The sequence below is a fragment of the Westerdykella ornata genome (assembly GCF_010094085.1).
Source record: "Westerdykella ornata strain CBS 379.55 unplaced genomic scaffold EI97scaffold_33, whole genome shotgun sequence".
Taxonomy (NCBI): Eukaryota; Fungi; Ascomycota; class Dothideomycetes; order Pleosporales; family Sporormiaceae; genus Westerdykella; species Westerdykella ornata.
The window spans coordinates 163,278-182,821 of record NW_022986883.1 but is presented as its reverse complement, the minus strand read 5'-3'; the positions used below and the strand labels follow the sequence as shown (position 1 = coordinate 182,821).

At 54.2% G+C, this 19,544-nt stretch overlaps 9 protein-coding genes across 9 annotated transcripts; 4 read left to right on the top strand and 5 right to left on the bottom strand.

Moving 5' to 3' along the window:
• The first annotated feature begins 128 nt into the window (after positions 1 to 128).
• Positions 129 to 2,625, top strand: EI97DRAFT_197926 (kama family protein). The gene is made up of 6 exons (XM_033793659.1): positions 129 to 543; positions 597 to 909; positions 968 to 1,015; positions 1,069 to 1,288; positions 1,349 to 1,679; positions 1,747 to 2,625. The coding sequence occupies exons 1-6, from the start codon at positions 295 to 297 to the stop codon at positions 2,245 to 2,247; spliced, it is 1,662 nt and encodes a 553-aa protein (XP_033650392.1). The 5' UTR covers positions 129 to 294; the 3' UTR covers positions 2,248 to 2,625.
• Positions 2,626 to 3,299: 674 nt separating this feature from the next.
• Positions 3,300 to 4,411, bottom strand: EI97DRAFT_436624 (NAD(P)-binding protein). Its single transcript, XM_033799157.1, has 2 exons — positions 3,920 to 4,411; positions 3,300 to 3,856 (listed from the first exon to the last, which is right to left on the bottom strand). Exons 1-2 carry the CDS (start codon positions 4,110 to 4,112, stop codon positions 3,348 to 3,350), a joined length of 702 nt encoding a protein of 233 aa, XP_033650391.1. The 5' UTR covers positions 4,113 to 4,411; the 3' UTR covers positions 3,300 to 3,347.
• A 714-nt stretch (positions 4,412 to 5,125) lies between these two features.
• Positions 5,126 to 6,111, top strand: EI97DRAFT_197889 (uncharacterized protein). The gene is made up of 3 exons (XM_033793658.1): positions 5,126 to 5,518; positions 5,572 to 5,585; positions 5,641 to 6,111. Exons 1-3 carry the CDS (start codon positions 5,269 to 5,271, stop codon positions 5,899 to 5,901), a joined length of 525 nt encoding a protein of 174 aa, XP_033650390.1. The 5' UTR covers positions 5,126 to 5,268; the 3' UTR covers positions 5,902 to 6,111.
• Positions 6,112 to 6,616: 505 nt separating this feature from the next.
• On the bottom strand, positions 6,617 to 7,916 carry EI97DRAFT_436621 (uncharacterized protein). The gene is made up of 3 exons (XM_033799156.1): positions 7,684 to 7,916; positions 7,510 to 7,620; positions 6,617 to 7,432 (listed from the first exon to the last, which is right to left on the bottom strand). The coding sequence occupies exons 1-3, from the start codon at positions 7,760 to 7,762 to the stop codon at positions 6,792 to 6,794; spliced, it is 831 nt and encodes a 276-aa protein (XP_033650389.1). The 5' UTR covers positions 7,763 to 7,916; the 3' UTR covers positions 6,617 to 6,791.
• A 187-nt stretch (positions 7,917 to 8,103) lies between these two features.
• On the top strand, positions 8,104 to 9,452 carry EI97DRAFT_436620 (NAD(P)-binding protein; the record flags this gene model as incomplete). Its single annotated transcript, XM_033799155.1, has 3 exons — positions 8,104 to 8,147; positions 8,239 to 8,291; positions 8,346 to 9,452. The coding sequence occupies 3 exons, from the start codon at positions 8,107 to 8,109 to the stop codon at positions 9,122 to 9,124; spliced, it is 873 nt and encodes a 290-aa protein (XP_033650388.1). The 3' UTR covers positions 9,125 to 9,452.
• On the bottom strand, positions 9,272 to 10,705 carry EI97DRAFT_405510 (uncharacterized protein; the record flags this gene model as incomplete). The annotated part of the gene is made up of 4 exons (XM_033796564.1): positions 10,484 to 10,705; positions 9,970 to 10,255; positions 9,607 to 9,865; positions 9,272 to 9,509 (listed from the first exon to the last, which is right to left on the bottom strand). Coding segments are annotated over exons 1-4 (927 nt in total), but the record flags the coding sequence as incomplete, so codon positions are not given.
• Positions 10,706 to 11,326: 621 nt separating this feature from the next.
• EI97DRAFT_197765 (uncharacterized protein) lies at positions 11,327 to 13,079 on the top strand. Its single transcript, XM_033793657.1, has 2 exons — positions 11,327 to 11,667; positions 11,729 to 13,079. Exons 1-2 carry the CDS (start codon positions 11,570 to 11,572, stop codon positions 12,912 to 12,914), a joined length of 1,284 nt encoding a protein of 427 aa, XP_033650386.1. The 5' UTR covers positions 11,327 to 11,569; the 3' UTR covers positions 12,915 to 13,079.
• A 29-nt stretch (positions 13,080 to 13,108) lies between these two features.
• Positions 13,109 to 17,064, bottom strand: EI97DRAFT_436617 (P-loop containing nucleoside triphosphate hydrolase protein). The gene is made up of 7 exons (XM_033799154.1): positions 16,906 to 17,064; positions 16,616 to 16,858; positions 14,753 to 16,564; positions 14,628 to 14,700; positions 14,451 to 14,578; positions 13,787 to 14,397; positions 13,109 to 13,712 (listed from the first exon to the last, which is right to left on the bottom strand). Exons 1-7 carry the CDS (start codon positions 17,023 to 17,025, stop codon positions 13,340 to 13,342), a joined length of 3,360 nt encoding a protein of 1,119 aa, XP_033650385.1. The 5' UTR covers positions 17,026 to 17,064; the 3' UTR covers positions 13,109 to 13,339.
• EI97DRAFT_436616 (putative fumarate hydratase) lies at positions 17,056 to 19,453 on the bottom strand. Its single transcript, XM_033799153.1, has 4 exons — positions 18,751 to 19,453; positions 17,682 to 18,699; positions 17,564 to 17,627; positions 17,056 to 17,506 (listed from the first exon to the last, which is right to left on the bottom strand). Exons 1-4 carry the CDS (start codon positions 19,157 to 19,159, stop codon positions 17,381 to 17,383), a joined length of 1,617 nt encoding a protein of 538 aa, XP_033650384.1. The 5' UTR covers positions 19,160 to 19,453; the 3' UTR covers positions 17,056 to 17,380.
• Between the last annotated feature and the right edge of the window lie 91 nt (positions 19,454 to 19,544).

Sequence of the window (19,544 nt, the reverse complement as noted above, 5' to 3'; positions counted from 1 at the left end):
ACGTTCTCGAGTGTCCAATGGTTTCTATTACTGTAGATCTTCTCGATAGCGCGCAGCGTACGGTCTCTCAGACGCAGCCAACCTTTACCAGCGGATCAAACAAAATATTTGTGTCACTGAATTCAGGACGAGGGTCACCCGGGAATCCGCAGCTTGCGAAAACTGTGGGCATAACACTAACGATGCAGGCACTTCCGCCGTCCGTACTAGCAGACTGTATCCCCTTTAAGAGACCCCTCCTTCATTGAGTGTTTCCTCCATTTTATCTCTTTCAGCGCGGTTCTCTATCACACAATGAGACCCTTCAGATTTTCCAGAGGGACTCGATTGAGCACCGTCCCACTTGCGCCAAGAAAGAACTCAGATGCTTTCTTGTCGAACAGATGCCTGAAAGTTGTGGCAAGTCGAACATTGCAATGGGCGCCTGCAAGGGCATATGGGACTGTCCTGAGCCCGCCGTCAGCAACAGGTGAACCTTATTGGCACAAAATCGGCAGGTGGCGGCACATTTCAGCGGAACAGTTTATCTCGTATAGCTGGCAAGTAAGTGCTCCCTTGACGGAAATTATATGACGTATTGCTCATTTGCTCCTCAGATCGACAACGCTCTCACTACCGAAAAGAAGCTGACCACATTTTTGGAGGAGGTCCTTCCGGAAAAACTTGCGCCTTCTAAGAACCGAAGATTACAGCACATCAAAACCAAGCAGGATTTCATTGATGATGTTGTCAAGGGACTCAGGAAGGCGCCTATGGCGGTCAAGCTCACTCCGCATATCAGCTCAGTGATTCAGTGGGAGCATGCTCTCGATGACCCCATTCGTCTCCAATTTGTTCCTCTTGGATCTGGACTCGTTCAGGACCACGCCAAACTGAAGCTCGACTCTCTGAACGAGAAGGATGATTCAGGTGGGTTGCGCTGGAACCCTCATCGTTCAACACCCTCTCGGTATTAACGCCTGGCCAGTGGTAGATGGACTTGTGCATAGATATCCAGACAAGGTCCTATTTCTCGGTGAGTTAACCCTGCAAGCCTCGCCGTGTCCAAAAGTTGACCCAATCTCTCAGCCACGGGCACCTGCCCTGTTTACTGCCGCTTTTGCACACGCTCATACGCTGTGGGGAATCCCACAGACACAGTCACGAAGGATCCCTTGCGAGGTGGACGCAGACGTTGGCAGAAGATGTATGACTACATTCGAGAAACTGAATCCATTACGGACGTGGTTGTGTCTGGGGGTGACACCTTCTACCTACCACCACAGGCCGTCAAAGAGATTGGTGAGACGTAAGAGGACCACTACGTTAAGTGTATGCTGGGCAAAGCATGGTTACTGACACACGACAGCCTGTTAGCGATGCCACACGTTCGACGCATCCGTTTCGCCTCCAAAGGGCTCGCTGTGGTTCCATCTCGCTTTCTGGATCCTAATGACAATTGGACAGCCACCTTCATTGAACTATCCAATTTTGCACGCACATTAGGAAAACACGTTTGCTTGCATACACATTTCAATCATCCGAATGAGATCACCTGGATTACGAAAGCGGCAGCACAGCACCTTTTTCAAAACAATGTAATAGTCAGGAACCAGTCTGTCCTCCTGAAAGGGGTCAACGATGACGTCGAGACAATGGGAACTTTGATCAGGACTCTTGCTGACCATAACATACAACCGGTGAGCTATCTCTGCACAGCAGCATCACGATCCCAACACTTTGGATTCGTTACTAACGCCAAACCAGTACTACGTATACCAATGTGACCTCGTCAAAGGCATCGAGGATTTGCGCACCCCGCTCAAGGTTATTCTGGATATGGAACAGCAACTCCGTGGAACTATCGCAGGGTTCATGATGCCTTCCTTTGTCGTCGATCTCCCCGGCGGCGGTGGTAAGCGCCTCGCAGCCGCTCGTGAGACCTACGACGAGGTGACTGGCGTGTCGACATTCAAGGCTCCGGCACTGTTGGGCAAGAAGGGTCAGATGATCTACGAATATCATGATCCCAAGCCTGTCCTCGACACGATACCCGTGCCTATTCGCGACACGAAACCTATACCGGCGTACGAGCCTACCGTCGATCCAGAACCTGCACCTCAGCCCAAACGTGTGCCGGTGCAGACTCCACAAACTCCCGCATATCCCGTCTGGCGCGACTTTCCGCGACCGGCGTTTCCTGATATGCCCGCAGTTTTGTGCGAGACAAACGTGCCAGAGCGGAACTTGGGTGTAGCCACAGCATGAGTGGTGATGCGTGTCTTGCGGCGAAGGCACAAAAGTCGCAAGCAATCCCTAACGGACGTCACCATCGAGGTACATACACACATAACGATCACGTAAAGGAAAATCCAGATCAGCACACGACCTCATTACGGTTTCATATCTATCGGACGTACTGGGTAGGACAGGCAACAAGGATGTGCTTTAACCATTTCTCTGCATAGCGAGGGTGTGCTAAGGACCAATAGCATTTCAGTCATGATCAGATTGATACCACCTTTCCTTGGTTCAGGCACGGCGTTTCCGAATCCTCGTTTTACAAAAGCACTGGTCCAGTCGATTACTCGGTGCGCATGTTGATGGCTTGGAGCATATGTATGTTGGTTCCCGTGATGATCACTGCCTAAAAGTTGAATATTTTATGATAGGAAGTTGTTGGATGAGTGGGGATTAGGATGTGACGGAACTTTTGGGTTTACTATCTTGCCCTGGTCTTGTCGGTTCTCTTGTAGACTTGATTTTCTTGCTTCTCAAGAATGACGATTGCGAACCCTAGTCCACTAGCCGTCCCTTTCGCATCTCTTCACCGTGACTCCCATTTCCACCAGTGCAAATCGTGGATATGAGGTGCCTTCTAGTGACATGATAAAGAAGAAGACGCGCCACAAGGCTTTGGTAATGTAAGCCACTGCCCGCGGACGACGAACTTGCTGATTTGTAGTACACAGTATGTCGCACTTCTACGATTTTCGCATGGTTTGCAGCAGCTTTTACTGCCAATCAACAGGGAGATATACTGGACCCTCTTACTCTATGACCTCTCTGGCTTGAGAGTTGAGAGTGAAATTGATTCCAAAATATCCCCTCGAGAATCCTACTGAACTTCACCGCGTGCCATGGGACAGATTGAAGTCCGAGGCGGGGTTCATCGGCTCGTGGGCACGGGATATGCAGCTCTTTCATCGAGCACTGAGAATGTGCGTGGTTCCGATATGGGTTGTTTCCATTACTTTCCGGAACCGCACACTACCCGAGCGATCAACGACCCGGAGTAAGCACTCCTTGTGGACTTATGCATAAAACTCACATTCGCTTTATCTCTCTATGAATCAATCGCCATCCCCTCATCCACTCCAATCAATGACCCTCCCATCCCTCCAGAACTCCCCCGACACTCCCTTCAAATCCGCCAATGCCAGCATCACGGGTGTCTGCGCCCCCTCGTCTGGCGTCCTCGTCCCCCTCCCCTTTGTCATATCCGTATTCACATACCCAGGACAGCACGAATTCACCAGCACCTGGCTCTTCCCGCTTTCCTCCCTCGCAAGCGCCCTCGTCGCGCCGATCAAGCCCGCCTTGGACGTAGCGTACGCGGCGCTGGGGAACCCTGCTTCCTTTTCGCGACCGGCGGCGACGGCGGAGGCGAAGTCCTGCATGATGCTCGTGACGTCTGCTTCGGTCTTGGAGGCGAGGAAGCGGGCGCGGATGGCGGGGGAGTACTTATCCAGCAGGCCGGTGGTGCTGGCTACGTTTACGAGGCGGCCGGCGGGGCGGAGGAGGGGCAGGAAGGCGTGGCTGGCGGCGAGGGTCGAGTAGTAGTTGCAGTTTAGGGTTTGGGAGACGACGTTAGAGTCTGCGGGGTGAGTATTGTTAAGTCCTCTGCCGTTACTCTCTTGAAGAATATTAGAAGACGTACCGAATCCGTTCAACGCGATACCTGCATTGTTGATTACGAAATCGATTCCATTCGCATGCGTCTTCTTCAAATCTTCGACGAATGTCTCGAGGCTCTTGCCATCTGTGATGTCCAGCGCATGGAACTTGATTTCCGACAGTCCTCCATCCTGTTTCAGCGCTTTCGCAGCTTTCAACTGCTCGTCTTGGTGCATGTGCTTGACGGCATCTTCGCCGCGGCCCGGGTCCCGTGCCGTCAGGTAAATGAGGAGCGGTCCGCTGTTGAGCGGGGACTTCGGGTACTGCAGTGCAAGCTGGCGGACTACATGGAGTTATTAGCTGACTGGTATGGCTCCAGCCAGATGAATAAGAGTTGTTGTACCTATGGCGTAGCCGATTCCCTAGGCGGCCATTAGCATTGTTCCATGATTGTCCAATGAGAAACATGGATCCTTATGTACTTTATTAGCGCCGGTGACAACGCCAACGCGGCTGTAGGAACTCATGGTGGAAATTGCGAGGTCGAGGTGAGGAATGAAGGACGAGTTGGTGGTGAGGATGAGGACAATGGCATGGTTGACATTGTTCGATGGATTGTTTATGTCACCCGGGAGTATTATTAATGTTCCAAGTAGGATTACTGTGTTTTGCTACGCTCGGGTCAGATGGGATGACGATGGGGTTGGATTAAAATTTCCCCGAAGCCAAGCTTGTCTTTTGGGGTTAGCGGATCGGGCGATCAACGATGTGGGGTCGCTTATTCCCATCCATCCATCCCAGACAGAACAAGACGACTGTTTTTAATCTTTTTCCTTATTGTCACGAGGCAGGGCTAGAAAGAGCGCTACTTACAAGTTTCCCGGTTCGGTCAGCAAAAATGAAGTATCTGAATCTTATCGTGCACAATGTCGCTTCTTCCAATCAACCAGGAGCCAGCTCTGCAAACGGAACCCTCCTTCAAAGTGAAGAAGGCTGGAATAGGCGGAATATGCCAGCCAACCACCATTTCAGCTCTCTCCGTTGTGCTCCCTCTCCGGTCTCGACGAGCCGATTTCTCGCTTGGCAACGGTAACAACAACACCATGGAGCCAATCAGTACGAGCTGTGGCTAACTGTGGCTCCCTTGGGCAATTCAGCTTCGCCATTTTCTTATTATACTCCCAGCCCATGCTGTGCTGTGCAGAACCGCTCACGCTGTGTTTCGCAGCTCCTGAGTCTTGTCGTTTGTGCGTCCACGGGGCCGAAACTCAGCTCTGCGGTTGGTGTCAATTAGGGCTATCTAAGGCGAGGCTGCCTCAAAATGACTTCCTCCCTCGTCGACAGTGAAGTCATATTCGAGTTATTCTGCATGTTCCGGACACAACTCACGACATGACGGGCCTGGATGTTTGGGCTCGGCTCACACTTCTTTTGTGTGGAGTGCTCTCAGCTTCCGCTGTGCCTAACAGCCAAGAACGTCTCCTCATCACCGCCCCGCCAAATCCGCAGGCCACGAGCTGCGCGAATGTGAAAGTGTTGAAGAGGCAGGAAAACTGTGAGTTTGGAGTATGTGGAGGCGCATGTTTAGAACAAGGGGCCTTTTGCTGCGGACCTGCGGGCTCTCTCGCCACGTCTCCGAATTGTAAGTCCATATCCAACCCTGATCAATCCAAGTTCCTTACTAATGTTGCCCAGGGGTCTGCGATAATGTGAGCTTCTTATGACAGCCTGACACATATCGGTTCTCTCTAACGTTTCATCTAGGGCGCCTGCATCACCAGTGTCCGCGGCACCACTGGCATCGTCGACTGCTACGACCCCGATAATCCTCAAGGGACTACTCAATCCTGCATCGACAACGTCCCCACAACCACTTGCAAACCAACAGATCGATGCTACACATGGTTAGTACCAACAAGCCTCCATCATTCGCCATTCACTCACATTCCTTCCCCTCCCCTAGTGCCGCAGACCAGCCCTTCTGCCGCTGGGAAACCTACATCGCCTCCAGCTCTCCCACACTAAGCTGGTTCTCCTGCGTCGAGACCAAACTTCCCGATGTAACCTTCTTCGCCGCAACCATTACCGCCAACCTCACTTCTTCCAGCAGCAGCTCCACCACCGGTACCAAACCCCCTGAGAGCACATATCCAGGCCGCGATGCCGGAGGCGAATATTACAAGAAGCGCCCTCTTTCCACGGGCGCCATCATCGGCATCGCCGTCGGAGGCGGTATGATGCTCGTCGGCGTCACGGCACTGACGTTTTACTTCTGCTGCATCCGACAAAGCAAATCGCCGACCTCGACGCAGGAACTCAGCGGACACTCAATGGACCCGCCAATGGAACACCGACCACCACTTCCGACCGAGTTGGATGGCTACGCGCGAAGCGAGTTGAACAGCGCGACGGCGTATTCACCGCAGAGCATGCCGGCGACGCCGTTCAATCCGCCTGAAGGGTATGGGAGGAATGTTGACGAAGTGAATGCGTGGAGGGAGGGGAGGGGGTGGCCGCTGGCGGAGGTGCAGGTGCAGAAGCCGGGAGTGGGTTATTTTGAAGACGAGCCCAGGGAGTTGCATAGTGAGGCTGTGGGGGAGCGGCCGAGTTATGACGAGTATGGGAGGCAGTATCGGGAGGAGTATTTGGGGCGGAGGTAGTGGAAGTGTTGCTTCCGGGGAGAGAGAAGCGGGATTTTGAATTTGGTGAGAGACGTTCCTTTAATTTATTTCTGGTCCGCTGGCTAGGACTGGGAAACAGTGCATATGTTTTCTTTTTTCTTTTTTTCTTTTTTTCTTTTGGCATCGTTATTTACAGTCAATACATGTCCTCCGTACAAGTCGACATTGCATACGGAAAAATATCCTTCATATATCCGTCTCCTAGATCCGACTATACACATTCTCCGCTTACATTCAAGCGTCCGCCTTGATCAACTCACCTACCACGAACGGTATCGCCGTCTGCGGCTCCACATACTGCAAGTCAAACTTCTTCCACCCGCCCGCCTCCCTCAACCACTCGGCCGTATGCCTCTGCAACGCACAACCTCCCATGAAAAACGGCCAGCCCATCGCACTATACACCCCCTGCAACAACCTAGCCGCAAGACTCCCCTCGGTCCTCCAAGGATTCACAACATGCTCGCACACGACCATCCTCCCGCCAGGCTTCAACAACGCATACAACCCGCGAATCGTCTCCCGCGGACTCGGCACGCCACACAAAACCCGCACAACGCAAATCTCATCAAACACCTCTGTGGCGCGATCACGGTCCAACACGCCGGCCTCGTACAGCGCGGGGATCAACGACTCGGGCTCCGCGCCGCAGAGCAGGGCGTGGTACTTGCCGGCGAATCCGTGCTTCTCCGCGTTCTGGAGCAGACCCCGGTGAAGGTCCGCGGCGGGCTCGGCGCCGTACATGGCGGTGATCTTGCTGGCATCGAAGCGCGAGAGGACTTCTCCGCTGCCGGGGCCGATGTCGAGGACGAGGCCGCGGCATTGGGAGAGGAGTTCTGTTATGGGGCCGGGCATGTCGATGGACATTGCTGCGCCTGAGAATATCGATTGTTAGGGAGACCTATTTTTGCTCCCGGGGGAAGTCAGGGAGGTGAGAGGGTTTCGAGCATACCATTTCGGTTCCAGAGGCGGGCGAAGCTTTTGTGGCGGAGTTGGGTGAGGTTGAGGAGGAGCGAGGGCTGGTGCTGGATGAAGATGACTTCGAGGATTGTCATGCAGAAGTCTGGGAAGTGTGAGGATTGGGATTGGTTTGTGTAGGTTTATTAAAGGGAGGGCTGTCACGAACGGTAGATTGCTAAACTGAGTAACAAGGTCGGCCGTAGTAAGGTCGGAATGTTATTTCCCAGCCATTCGTAGAGCCCCATGATTAATGAAATGATTGGAGAATTGAGTTTTGACTTTGGGCGAGCGAAGGTGGAAAAGAGGAGGAGGGAGAAAGGGAGAATTGGATTACGGGTACAGATACGACTCGTTCGATAGTTTATATAACTTATAAGATGGGACGATATGCTTCCTGAGTCGTTGGCTAGTGTCGGATATGATAATTTTGGGTGGGGTAGGCGGGGAAGGTGGAACCGAGGTGGCTCTAGCTCCTTTCCAAGGTTGACGTCGGCGATCTCAACTTCAATATCCCGACGGACTTCATCTCGAAATCATACTGGCGCAGAACGACGGGATATCAATTGCAACAATCCAGGCAGGAGTAGCAATGGCTCCCGATGAGAGAAAGAGATACGCACTGATTACGGGGTACCACCTCCTCCCAGCATGACAAACACCTTTCAATCGGTTGAAACGGCCATCGGCAAAGCCTCCAAAAACCGCCCACTGACCCGCACAGCTGCACCCCCGGAGGCATCGGACACTATCTCGCCCTCGAATTTGCAGCCAAAGGTCGCTTCCCATCTCCTCTTCTCCCCCCCTACCTCATTGCTAACCCTCCACAAGGCTTCCACGTCCTCGCGACCGTCCGCGACCCCTCCAAATACACCTCCCCCCACCCCTCCATAACCTACCTCCCCCTGGAACTCAGCTCGGAACCCAGCATCCTCGCCCTCAAAGAAACCGTCACAACCCTCACCTCGGGCCGCCTCGACATCCTCTACAACAATGCCGGGCGCAACTACACCATCCCCGCCCTCGACTTCTCCACCGACGAACTCCACGACCTCTTCCAGGCAAACGTCTTCTCCGTCATGCAAATGTGCAAAGCCTTCACGCCCCTCTTAATCGCTGCAAAAGGCACCATCGTCCAGACGGGCAGTATAGCGGCCATCATGCCGTATGCGTGGGGGGCATGCTACTGCGCGTCCAAAGCCGCGCTGCACGCCTACTCGAATACGCTGCGAGTCGAACTCGCGCCGCTCGGCGTGCGCGTCATCACCGTCATCACGGGCGGCGTGAAATCGAACATTGCGCGCGTTCATCGCGAGTTACCCCCGGATTCGTACATGCTTCCCTTGAAGGACGAGTACGAGTCGCGGTTGACGCATTCGCAACAGTTGGGCATGGATACGGAGCAGTATGCGCGGAGCTGCGTGCGGCAGGTTCTGGCGGGGGATGAGTGGGGCGGGCTGGTGAGGAGGAGGTGGATCTGGGAGGGCAAGATGAGTTGGGTGGTGAGGTTTGTGACGGCGTGGTTGCCGGCCGGGGTGTTGGATTGGTATTTCACGCGGAGGTTCGGTTTGGGGAGGTTGAGGGGGACGGTGGGGAGGAAGGAGGATTGATTGATCTTGAGGGTCGTTTTGGAGCGATGCCAGTCAGTTTTGAGCGGTCTTTGCTTTGAAGGGTTGGGGATATCCTGGAGCAACCTGCTAAGGACGATGTGTACTGTGTAGGCCCTCCCGGGTCTTCTTCTTGGTGGGATTTTATTCACCCCGCTCCAATCTCTCAATCTCCGCCTTGGTCCTCTGAATCTCCGCCTGCAGAACCTTGGCTCGCCGGGCCGCATCCCTCATTCCCTTTTCTCCCGCCTTGTCATACAACTCCAGCGTCTGCCTCGCCAGCGCCTCCCTATCCTTTAACGCATTCCTCTCCTGTCTTTGGACGGCTCTATAATTCTTCAACGCCGCCACAAACTCGGGCGGTGGTGGATGCGTGAGCGTATGGATTCTGCAAAATACACAATCAGTTTCTAATCCAATGACAGCAGCAGTCGATAAATCATAAGCTATGAAGAGGAGAAACCAGGACGAGATAATCAACACACCTAGCCTGCAGCCCTAGCAACGCACTCTGCGCCCTGACGACCTCTGCCCTCGCCTTGACGCCTCTCGATAGCGAGCCGTGCATCGTCTGCTCGAGGATGCGGATCGACGTCTCTAGGACTTGGCGGTGCAGCGTGAGGACGTCGTGGGCCGTGTTGGCGAGGTCGAAGCGGGCGGTGGCGAGGGAGTCGGGGAGGTCGTGGGTCGCGGCTTGGTGAAGGGAGGATGCCTTGGTGGGGAGGGAGGAGATATGTGGTGGTGCTGGGGGGAAGTCAGATATAGGGTATGTAGCGGACGGCGGGCAGCAGGGAAGGGGATTGGGAGGGTTTCTCAGTAAAGCGGGAAAAGAAGGACTGGCGACGTACATAATGGATCGGCTATTCGACACAGTTGCTCGGCCATCTTGTCGAGTTGCTCGCTGATAGCCAGGGCTATGGTGTCGATGTTGCCCAGGAAGAAGGTTTCGTCGCCGGAGAGGAGTTCCAGGTCGGCGGGGGAGGAGATGTGGCCGCTTAGACGCGCGGACATGAGTTCGATGACCGGGTGGAGGTCGGAGGGGAGGGATTCGGGAGAGGATTTGGAGGGGAGGGTGGAGAGGAGGGTGAGGAGGAGGCGGGTCGTGTGGTGGTGGGTGATGGAGGTGTGGAGGTTCTGTGGGGGCTTGTTAGCTTGTAGTAATGGAAGCTTTTCTCTTCTTTAGATAAAGACCAAAATTGAACCGCTCAAAGGAAAATTGATATTCACGTTGAGATTTTGTAGTAGAGCTCGGGTCTCTCAAAACTCATAATCAGTGCGGGAAAATTCAAACTTGAACTTTTGGAAATGAAATAGAAAATAGAAGAGACGCATTAGAGACCGAAAAGGAATCATAGATCCTACCGCTCTTATCTCATCGTGTATCCTTTGCCTCTTCGTATCTCTGGTCGAGCCATCCGGATTCAGTTTCCTTGTGCAGAGGTCTTTGTATAATGTAGAGAAATTGGGGTTCTGGTCGAGGATACTGGGATCTACGGGAGGCAACATGTCTGGTCTCTACTTCAATATACGTATAGGTGTCGGGATCAGAGAGAATAGTACGAAAGCCGGGGTTGGTGTTTCTGCCCCATACTTGGTTCAAGGGTTGGTGAAGTATTTAGGTAGGGGATGGCTAACAGAAAACCACGCTAACCAAAAATGGATAGAGTCTTGGCATGTCATTGGGTAGATCAACAAACCGCCTCTTCAATATCTAGGGCACTGCGCACTATACTAGAGGAGCTGGATCCAATTTCAACTCTACCATTTGCAAACAAAAGAGGTTCACTTCTCTCCAATGTCAAGATGGTTATGGTGTTTTCTCCGGCCCACCACAGTCTATCATGCCCAACCGCTCTCCCGATCTGTCCTCCCATGAAGGAAGTCGGTAGTAGGAACACATTCATCCCCGAGCATTTTGCTCTAGATTCAAATCCAAAACAACCGATGACGTTTCCAACCATGCCGGCCACCCTCCGCTCTTCTAAAGAACTCTGCAAGCAAAAATAGCGGAGCCAACCGCACGCAGAAGCATTTGCTGATCGGCGACCAGTGGCGTCTTTGGATCAAAGCTCAGCCACAGCCGCGCAACGCTCTGACATCCTCTCCACACCCCTTGGCCCAATTCACCGAGTTCGCAGGGTTCACAGGGTTCGCGCCAGGCCATCCTCAGCCCGAACACCATTCCCGCACCAGGGCAGTGTTTTGGCCGACTTCCCGCGACACATCTTCATTTACGCGGGCGCTCCTCATCTCGACTGACTCCTGTCGCTGTGCGCCTTTTTCCACGCTCTCTGCCTCCTTAATCATATCCTCGACCTACTGCCACTTGGGGGGAATGTGATGCGCCCCGTCACATAACCTCCTTAACGTATCTGTCGACGACTCCATTCGTTTTACTTTCTCCACACTCGTTTCTGTGGGCCTTGCCCACTCGTTATACACGCAAACATGCCGTACCTTGAATATCTTGCGCCTCGCAACCCACTTACCGATGCCAAAGACACTCTGTCCTCGTGGGACAAGTGCATGGCCAAAACCTATTGCAAGTCAGTCGCTTTTCCTCCATAACCGCCCTCGACCCAGCAAGTACTTATGATACCGAAACAGGTGGCCAGTCATCGTCGCCATAATCATCGGTGTCCTGATCCTCCTCTCTGTCCTCTTCTGCCTCGTGCGATGCATCTGCTGCGGTGCCGAAATCGCCTGCTGCTGTTTCAAGTGCTGCACCTGTTGTTGCGGGGGGAATTCGAAGGGACATAGGCGCGTGGCGAGCGAACCGCCTCCGCCTCCCGTGTATGGCGGTGGATATGCTTCCTCGACGCCTGCTGGCGGGCGAACCTACGACACGCGACCCGTCAACCAGCAGTACCGCTCGCACGCCGCTCCTGCATTCGCCTCCGAGCCCGAGCGACCGCAGTACGCGAGCTTCGAGACGCCGAGCAAACCCGTCAACGAAGACGCGCTTCCAAACATGCCGACCTGGAGCGAAGCCACGAGCACGAAGGTCCAAGTCGAAGTCCAGGAGACGGCCCTGCCGGAGAAGCAAGGAGACGTGGAAATGGACAGATTGGACTACAACGGCGGCGTCGCCATGGCCGCGGCAGCAAGGAGATCTCCCGCGCGTTCACCGGTGCAGAGATCGCCTACGCAGGACTCGTACGGTTTCCCTCCCGGCTACCACCACAACGACTCGTATGTCGGCGGTGGAGGAGGAGCCGCGCGGAGAAGCCCCGGTCCTCGTCCTCCTCAAGGAGCACAGTATGCTCACAGCGACGACGGGTATCGTGGGATATCGCCCGTGCACGCACAGTCTCCCGTACATGCGCACTCCCTCTCCCCAGTGCACGCGCACTCCACGTCTCCAGTCTACGGCGCCTCACCCGGCTATCCCACCACCACCTCCCCCACCTACGGACGTCGTTCACCCAACGCTCCCCCGTATGACCCGTACGACGGACCCGCACCCCCTCCTCGACATACCCCCGAAGCGTCGTCCACCGCCTACGCCTACGACAATTCCAACGCCCGCACCGACGCACCCTACCCAAATCAAGACTACGGAATCGACTACAACAACAACAACCCCCCCTCGGGATCCACACGGTTCGAACAACAACCCCCTGCGTCAGCGGCCATGGCGACCTACCCAGGCCAACAGTCCTATGGCACAGAGGAGCGCCAGTACCCGGGGCAGCAGGCGTACCATGCCTATACTCCTGCGCCGGCGCCGCAGGGGGAGCAGTATACGGGGGTGAGTAGGAAGGCGGTGGAGGGGAGCTGGAAGGAGGTGTAGGGCGCCTTCACTTTTGTCTGTAGCTGGAGGTGGCCTTGATTTGTTGATACTTTCGTCTTCTTCGACGCTTCGCTTCTTATTGATATACCATCTTTTCTCTGTTGTTTCTAGTCTTATGCATAGCGATGGCGTTGTGGGGTTGTCGCACCGCGCTCGTTCGATTTCCAGTTTGTATGAGGGGACTTGGGGGACGCATTTTGGACAAGTCGTGTGTGTCTTGAGATGAACAGGTTTCAGAATGAGAAATTCCCGGGATATCTATTCCCTTCATAACCTTTACTTCATATCTCCACGTCATACACATCTCCCATCCCTAGATCCTTCAAGCTCATGAGCAAGGAAAGCAAAAGGTCGACCCAGCCAAAGAAATCAACCACATTGCTCCATCACGAATCATACATCTTCTCATACCTGGGCAGGACCTCTCACGCCACACCCATCTTCTTCCTAACCGCCATCTCACCCCACTCACCACAATCCCTCCCCCGCATCCTCGCCGGCATATGCTCCCCACTCGCGATACAATGCATCTTCATCTTGGGGTGGAACTTGAGGTCGCTCAGCAACTTGGGCGTGATGAGAAAGTACTGGCTCGTCCGCTCGCGGCACGCAATGTCCACCATGCGCTCGTGCACCATGCGCTCGTTCCGCGGGTCCATGCCCTGGTTGATCTCGTCGACGACGCGGAAGGGCGACCGCGCCAGGTCCTGCAGCGCCATGAGGTAGAAGATGGTCGAGACGGCGCGTTCGCCGCCCGATTGGCGGTGCGAGTCGAGGATGGAGAGGGCTTCGTTTTCCCTGACTACAGTTAGTTCTTTGTTCTAGGTGTCATTGGGTTAGGGAAAAGGAGAAATGGGGCATGGAGGGCCTACCGGAAGCGGACCTGGATCTGGATGCTCCAGTGCTCGAAGTCCTCGTCCTTGTGCACGCCCACCTGGCCCGCGCACCCGATCTGCGCGAAATTGTGCGAGAAGCCGTCGCTGATGGTGGCGACGAGTTCATCGAGCCGTGGCTCCCATTGCTCACGGATGGTCCGGATATTGGCTCTCGTCTTCTCCAGGCGCTCGGCGAGCTTCTGGAGGACCTCGCCCTTGTGGGCAATCTCGCGCTCGCGGTTCTCAAAGGCTTCGACGACATGCGAATTGCCTTCGGCCATGAGTCCTAGCCGCGTGTTGACGGCTTCGATCTCCGTGTTTAGCTCTTCCATGGAGGCTAACTGCGAGTAGTCGCGCAGGTATTCCCGCTCCTCTTCCGAAAGGGTGGGGAAAAGTCTTTTAGCGTTGCGGGTAATGTCTTTGTACCGAGCAGACAAATCCCTTTTCTGTCTGTCCAGCTCGTTGTATTTTGACTCCAGTGCAGCCAGGGTTTCGTTGATCTCTCGATTCTCCCTTTTGACCGAGTCCAGCTCCGAGTTGGCTTCGATGAGCCGTATCTCTGCTTCCACAAGGCTTTCGTGAGCTTGACGGAGTGCTGCAACGGCTTTCTGGCGCTGGTCAGCCGGCATGTAGCAAGTAGTCTGGGGTTATAGCAACTTGCCTGATATTCGATTGTAAGAGATGCAGCTTTGAGCGCCGCCTTCTCTGATCTGGTCTTGATGGCCAGTATGCGGTTGCTGGTCTCCCTCATCAAGCTTTTCAGGGCATCCAGTTCGCTCTCCTTCTCCGCTGGTTCGGGTTAGTGGTAACTTACCCGAGGAGTCGGAGTCAAACATACCTTTCTTCTCAGGTAAGGCAGCCCACTGGGCGCGTGCCTTTTGCTGTCTTCGATGGTTCTCGTCCAGAGCTTCCTAGAAAGACATCAGCATCTAATCCAACATGGTAGTATTGAAGTGTTCGTACAATCTCTTTTTTGATATCTGCCTCTTCGTTAGAATATTTGTCCGCCTCCACATTGGCGTTATTGTTTTCTTCCTTCAAGGACTCTATATCCCCTTTCAGATTGCTAATCTCCTCTTCCAACTGGCGTGTTTGATTGGGGTCTGAAGGCTGGTCGGTGAAGTACTTCGCTCTTGGGAGCGCCGTCACGCGCGTCGACGAGATTCCATATTCTCTACGTCTTGTAACCCTGTACCTTTCCCGACCGGCTGTCCAGGTCGCAATAGGACTACGCTCGACTGCTTCATGTTGCTCAATGGACAGCGGGTTCGGGGAGTAGGCAGCGCGATGTAACTGGGCGCTCTCACAAAGCATGGCCAGGACAGGCTCGGGGCCTTGGATGTAATCCAGTACGAAGCCTTCGAACCCCAGATCCCTAAGCTCCTCGCGAGTGACCGGGCTTCGATAGTGAGCCAGAGGTTGGCCGACCATGCGAAGCGTGATTTGATGCAGGCCCAAACCATCGCGACCCAAGAGTTTGTTCGAAATCAGCCTTTGATCTTCTCCATTCGTGAATGTGATGGCAGTGGCATCGCCAATTCCACCAAACTGGCCCTCCACAATATCGGCATACCGCTGGTCCGTGACAGAGCATGTCAAGATTGGAGGACCATGGATTTCACCCTTCAGTTGGAGTTCGTGCTTGTGCTTCTGAATCCAGTCCCAACCCGTTGCAGTATCTTTTGATACCCTTTGGAGCAGGTTCGCCTGCTGCCCGCTCTGGGTATTGAGCAAGGCTTGCTCATTAACCTTTTCCTGCATTCGATTTCTCAACATCGTGACTTGGGCGACAATGTCTTGCCTCCTGCTGGCGACCTCTCGTTTCTTACCGGCCACATCCATCTTCCTGTTCTGCAATTCAGTCCGACGCTCCCTGTAACCAACCTCATCGACCTCGACCGGGGCTTCCTGCATGTCTCGCTCAATCTTTTGTATCGTAGCTTCCAACCGTTTGAGCTCTTGGCGGCGTTGCTTCTCGCCCTGCTTTTCACCTTCCACCTTGTTCGTGCATTCGGCCATGCGATCCTGTTCTGCTTTGATCCTGGCGGCAATCCCATCAGCACGCTTTTGCATTTCGTCCGTATGCGTTCTCCGTTCATTCTTGCATTTTGAAACCTCATCGCGGTAGGACTCCATCTCGTGTTCAGCTGCACGAGCCGGGCCAGCGGCTGCTTCTACTTGTCTCTGCTGCTGCTGGGTCTCTTGCAACTGCGCTTTTATGTCTTGAATTTGATTTCCGAGCAGATTCCTCTCGATAAGGGGGCGACACCTGTGGAGGGCTCTTTGCTTCGTTACAAGCGCCTGACGCTCATGGTATCTCTCGACATCTTCCCGAGAAGCGTTCTGCCGGTTTTGCAACTGTTTCAAAGCGGCTTCTTCACCCTTTTGTTCCGATTCAAGCTTCTTCTCTTCCGAGCGTAGATTGATAAGCTCATCGTGCCATTGTACCATCTCTTCCGGTGCTGCAGCACGCAAGGTCTCTTTCAATAAGGCGACGGGTGACAGGCCCGCAAATTCAACCACACGGTCTTGCGGTAAGAACTGACACAGATTATCAATCTGAATAGCGAATGATTTCGCCAGGCGGACGACTTCTTTCTGCGTGGATTGACGGCCGTGGATGAACCAGACGGATTTGTTTCCCTCCTTGCGAATGATGCGACGAATCACAGGATTGGTATCATGGTGTTCCGCGCCTGCAAGTTCAATCTCGATGGTAGCCTCGGTGCTGCCATGCTTCACGAACTCGCCAATCTCTTTTGCTCGACCGAGATTCTGTGGTTGTCAGTGACATGACGCCGACCCATAGGGGTATGTAGAACATACTCTAGGGTCCCACCCAAGGCCAAGACATATAGCACACACGAGGGTGCTCTTTCCGGTGCCATTAGGCCCTATAACCATATTCAAGCTCGGTCCCGGGTGAAACTCGGCGGCCGTGTACGTGACGAAGTTGATCAGAGTAACCCTCACGATGGTGCCGGGCTGATGAGGCTCTTGGGTATACTCTTCACCATCTTGTGCAGTGGCAGGGTTACGATTCCCGTTTGCTACTGGTCGAGGTTCGGACTGGACAAGTTAGTATTGCACAACAACTGGTGTAGGGCAAGCCATACTAGTGTCGACGCGTCGCGGTCATAGCGGGTGCGTTTACTACCGGACGACGCGCGGCTGGAGGTATAGGATGGCTCATCATTCTCGCTGATATCGGCAGAGTCACGCTTTAGCCCAGGCATCTCAAACGTGGTGTGGTTGTGGAGGCATACAAGGGAGAGTCTACCGGTGTACGGCTTCCTATCAGCGCGTTGGCGCCTGCTAGGTCAAAATCGGCTAGAGCCAAACCAAGCACGCTAGCACGATATCACGTGATCGTTCTGTGCGCTCCAGGGCTGGCGTAACTAAACGGTAAATGAACTTTTAACTCCATCTTTTACGACTGCAATAGCCTCTCGGTGTGTCATGACTGCAAAATTCATTTGCGACGTATTTCCTGTGTTTGCTGTCCTTTGTACAAACGACATAATGTACAGATCTGATCTTACGCTTTACAAATTAATGGTACGCTTGATTTATACATGAGATCCATCTGATCTATTTCTTCTCCTTGGGGTGGATCATCAACTCGGGGCGGACGTGCTTGTCAAAGTCTTCGGCTGAGATGATCTTGAGCTGATCGACAGCGCTCTCACGGAGCGTGATGCCCTTCTTGTGCGCGTTCTGAGGGAGAGATGATTAGTCCCTGTAGTAATAGGGAGGACTAAGGAGGGCGCTTACCTTGGCGGCCTTAGAGGCGTTGTCATAACCAATAACGGGGTTGAGGCATGTTACGAGCATCAAGCTGCCAGGGAGATTAGCAGGTGATGAAGCAGGTTCTTAGGGAGCTATGACTGACCTCTCATTGAGAAGCGACGAGATACGTGCTTCGTCGGCTTCCAGACCCTCAACAAGGTTCTTCTCAAAGCTCCTCATGGCGTCGGCAAGGAGGCGGGAACTATGGAGCAGATTGCGGATCATGACCGGCTTGAAGACGTTCAATTCGAAATTGCCTTGCGAGCCAGCGAAAGTCGTGGCAGCATGGTTGCCGAACACCTGAGTGCAAACCATGGTCAAGGACTCGCACTGGGTCGGATTGACCTTTCCTGGCATGATGGAGGAGCCCGGCTCATTCTCAGGCAACTTCAACTCGCCGAGGCCACACCGAGGACCAGAACCAAGGAAGCGGATGTCTTGAGCGATCTTGAAGAGGGAAGCAGCAAGGGTATTGAGCTGGCCGGAAGCCTCGATGATGGCGTCATGTGCCGCCAGAGCCTCGAACTTGTTCGGGGCGGTAACGAACTCGTGACCGGTCGCCTTGCTGACCTCGGCAGCAATATCCTCTGCGAATCCCTTGAACGTGTTGATTCCGGTACCGACAGCGGTTCCACCTTGCGCAAGCATCCTCAGGCGTGGGAGAGCGGACTGGACGCGCTCAATGCCGAAATCCAATTGTTGAACGTAGCCAGAGAATTCCTGACCGAGAGTCAAGGGGGTGGCGTCCTGCAAATGCGTCCTGCCAATCTTGATGATGCGTTCGAATTGTTCGCTCTTCTTCTTCAGGGCGTCGCGCAGGCTCCTCAAAGCGGGCAGCAGGGATTCTTCAAAATCAAGCACGGCAGCAATGTGCATGACGGTAGGGAAGGTATCATTGGACGAAGCGGACATGTTGACATGGTCGTTGGGGTGGACAGGCTTCTTGGAGCCCATCTGCCCTCCGAGGATTTCGATGGCGCGGTTTGAGATGACCTCGTTTGCGTTCATGTTGGACTGGGTGCCGGATCCAGTCTGCCAAACGACCAGGGGGAAGTGATCAATGAGCTTGAGCGAAGCTACCTCTGCTGCGGCTTGCTGGATGGCCTCTCCGAGCTTGGGGTCTGTTGAGCGCTTGTTAGACGAGGGTCAAGGAAGCGAACTTGGAAGCGTACCCAGGCCGTATTTGACATTGACCTTGGCCGCAGCGCCCTTGAGAATGCCGAAGGCCCTCACGATGGGTGCGGGCATGCGGTCCTGCGGCTGGTTGATGTTGAAGTTGGAGAGGGAGCGCTGCGTCTGGGCACCCCAGTACTTGTCGGCGGGGACCTGGATCTCGCCGAAGGCATCGGTCTCTGTGCGTGTCGAAGCCATCCTGGTTGTGTGTGCGAAAGCGACAGATGGGCGGGAAAAGGTGTTACGGGCGGTCAATGGGGTGAAGCAGGGCGAGGAACGGGGAGTCGTCGACAGAGCTCTGCAGCTGCGGGCCGCGGTGACGCAGGAGGGGTAGGGTTTTGCATGTGCCAGAGGGCGCATGGCCGCGGCCTCGGCAGCGCGGAGGGTCGTTCGAGCTGATCGAAACATGGTGGACGGCTCGTTGGGGGAGAATTGAAGGCGCGCAAGTTGAAGATGTATATAAAATGAATTCGGCTCCGAGGTGACGATATAATCGCTCTAGCTGGACAGAGCGCAGACGGGTCGGGAAAAACCGGACAGCCTTGGCGTACGGGGCATCCGTCGATGCGAAGATGTGAAGGTTGGGCTGCATTTTACCAAGGTAGAAAGGTAAATTGCCGAGTTTCTGCAACTGTCTTGATTCTTGACACAGACAGAAGTGGATGGGGAGATGTGCGGCTCGTAGGTCTTGGGAGATAAAAAGGTGCAGTGTATACGAAGTAAACAACGTAGGTAGCAGGCATCAGATTTGGTGTTCAGCTCCGCCTAGTGTAAGCTCAGCTGGGTTAGCTTA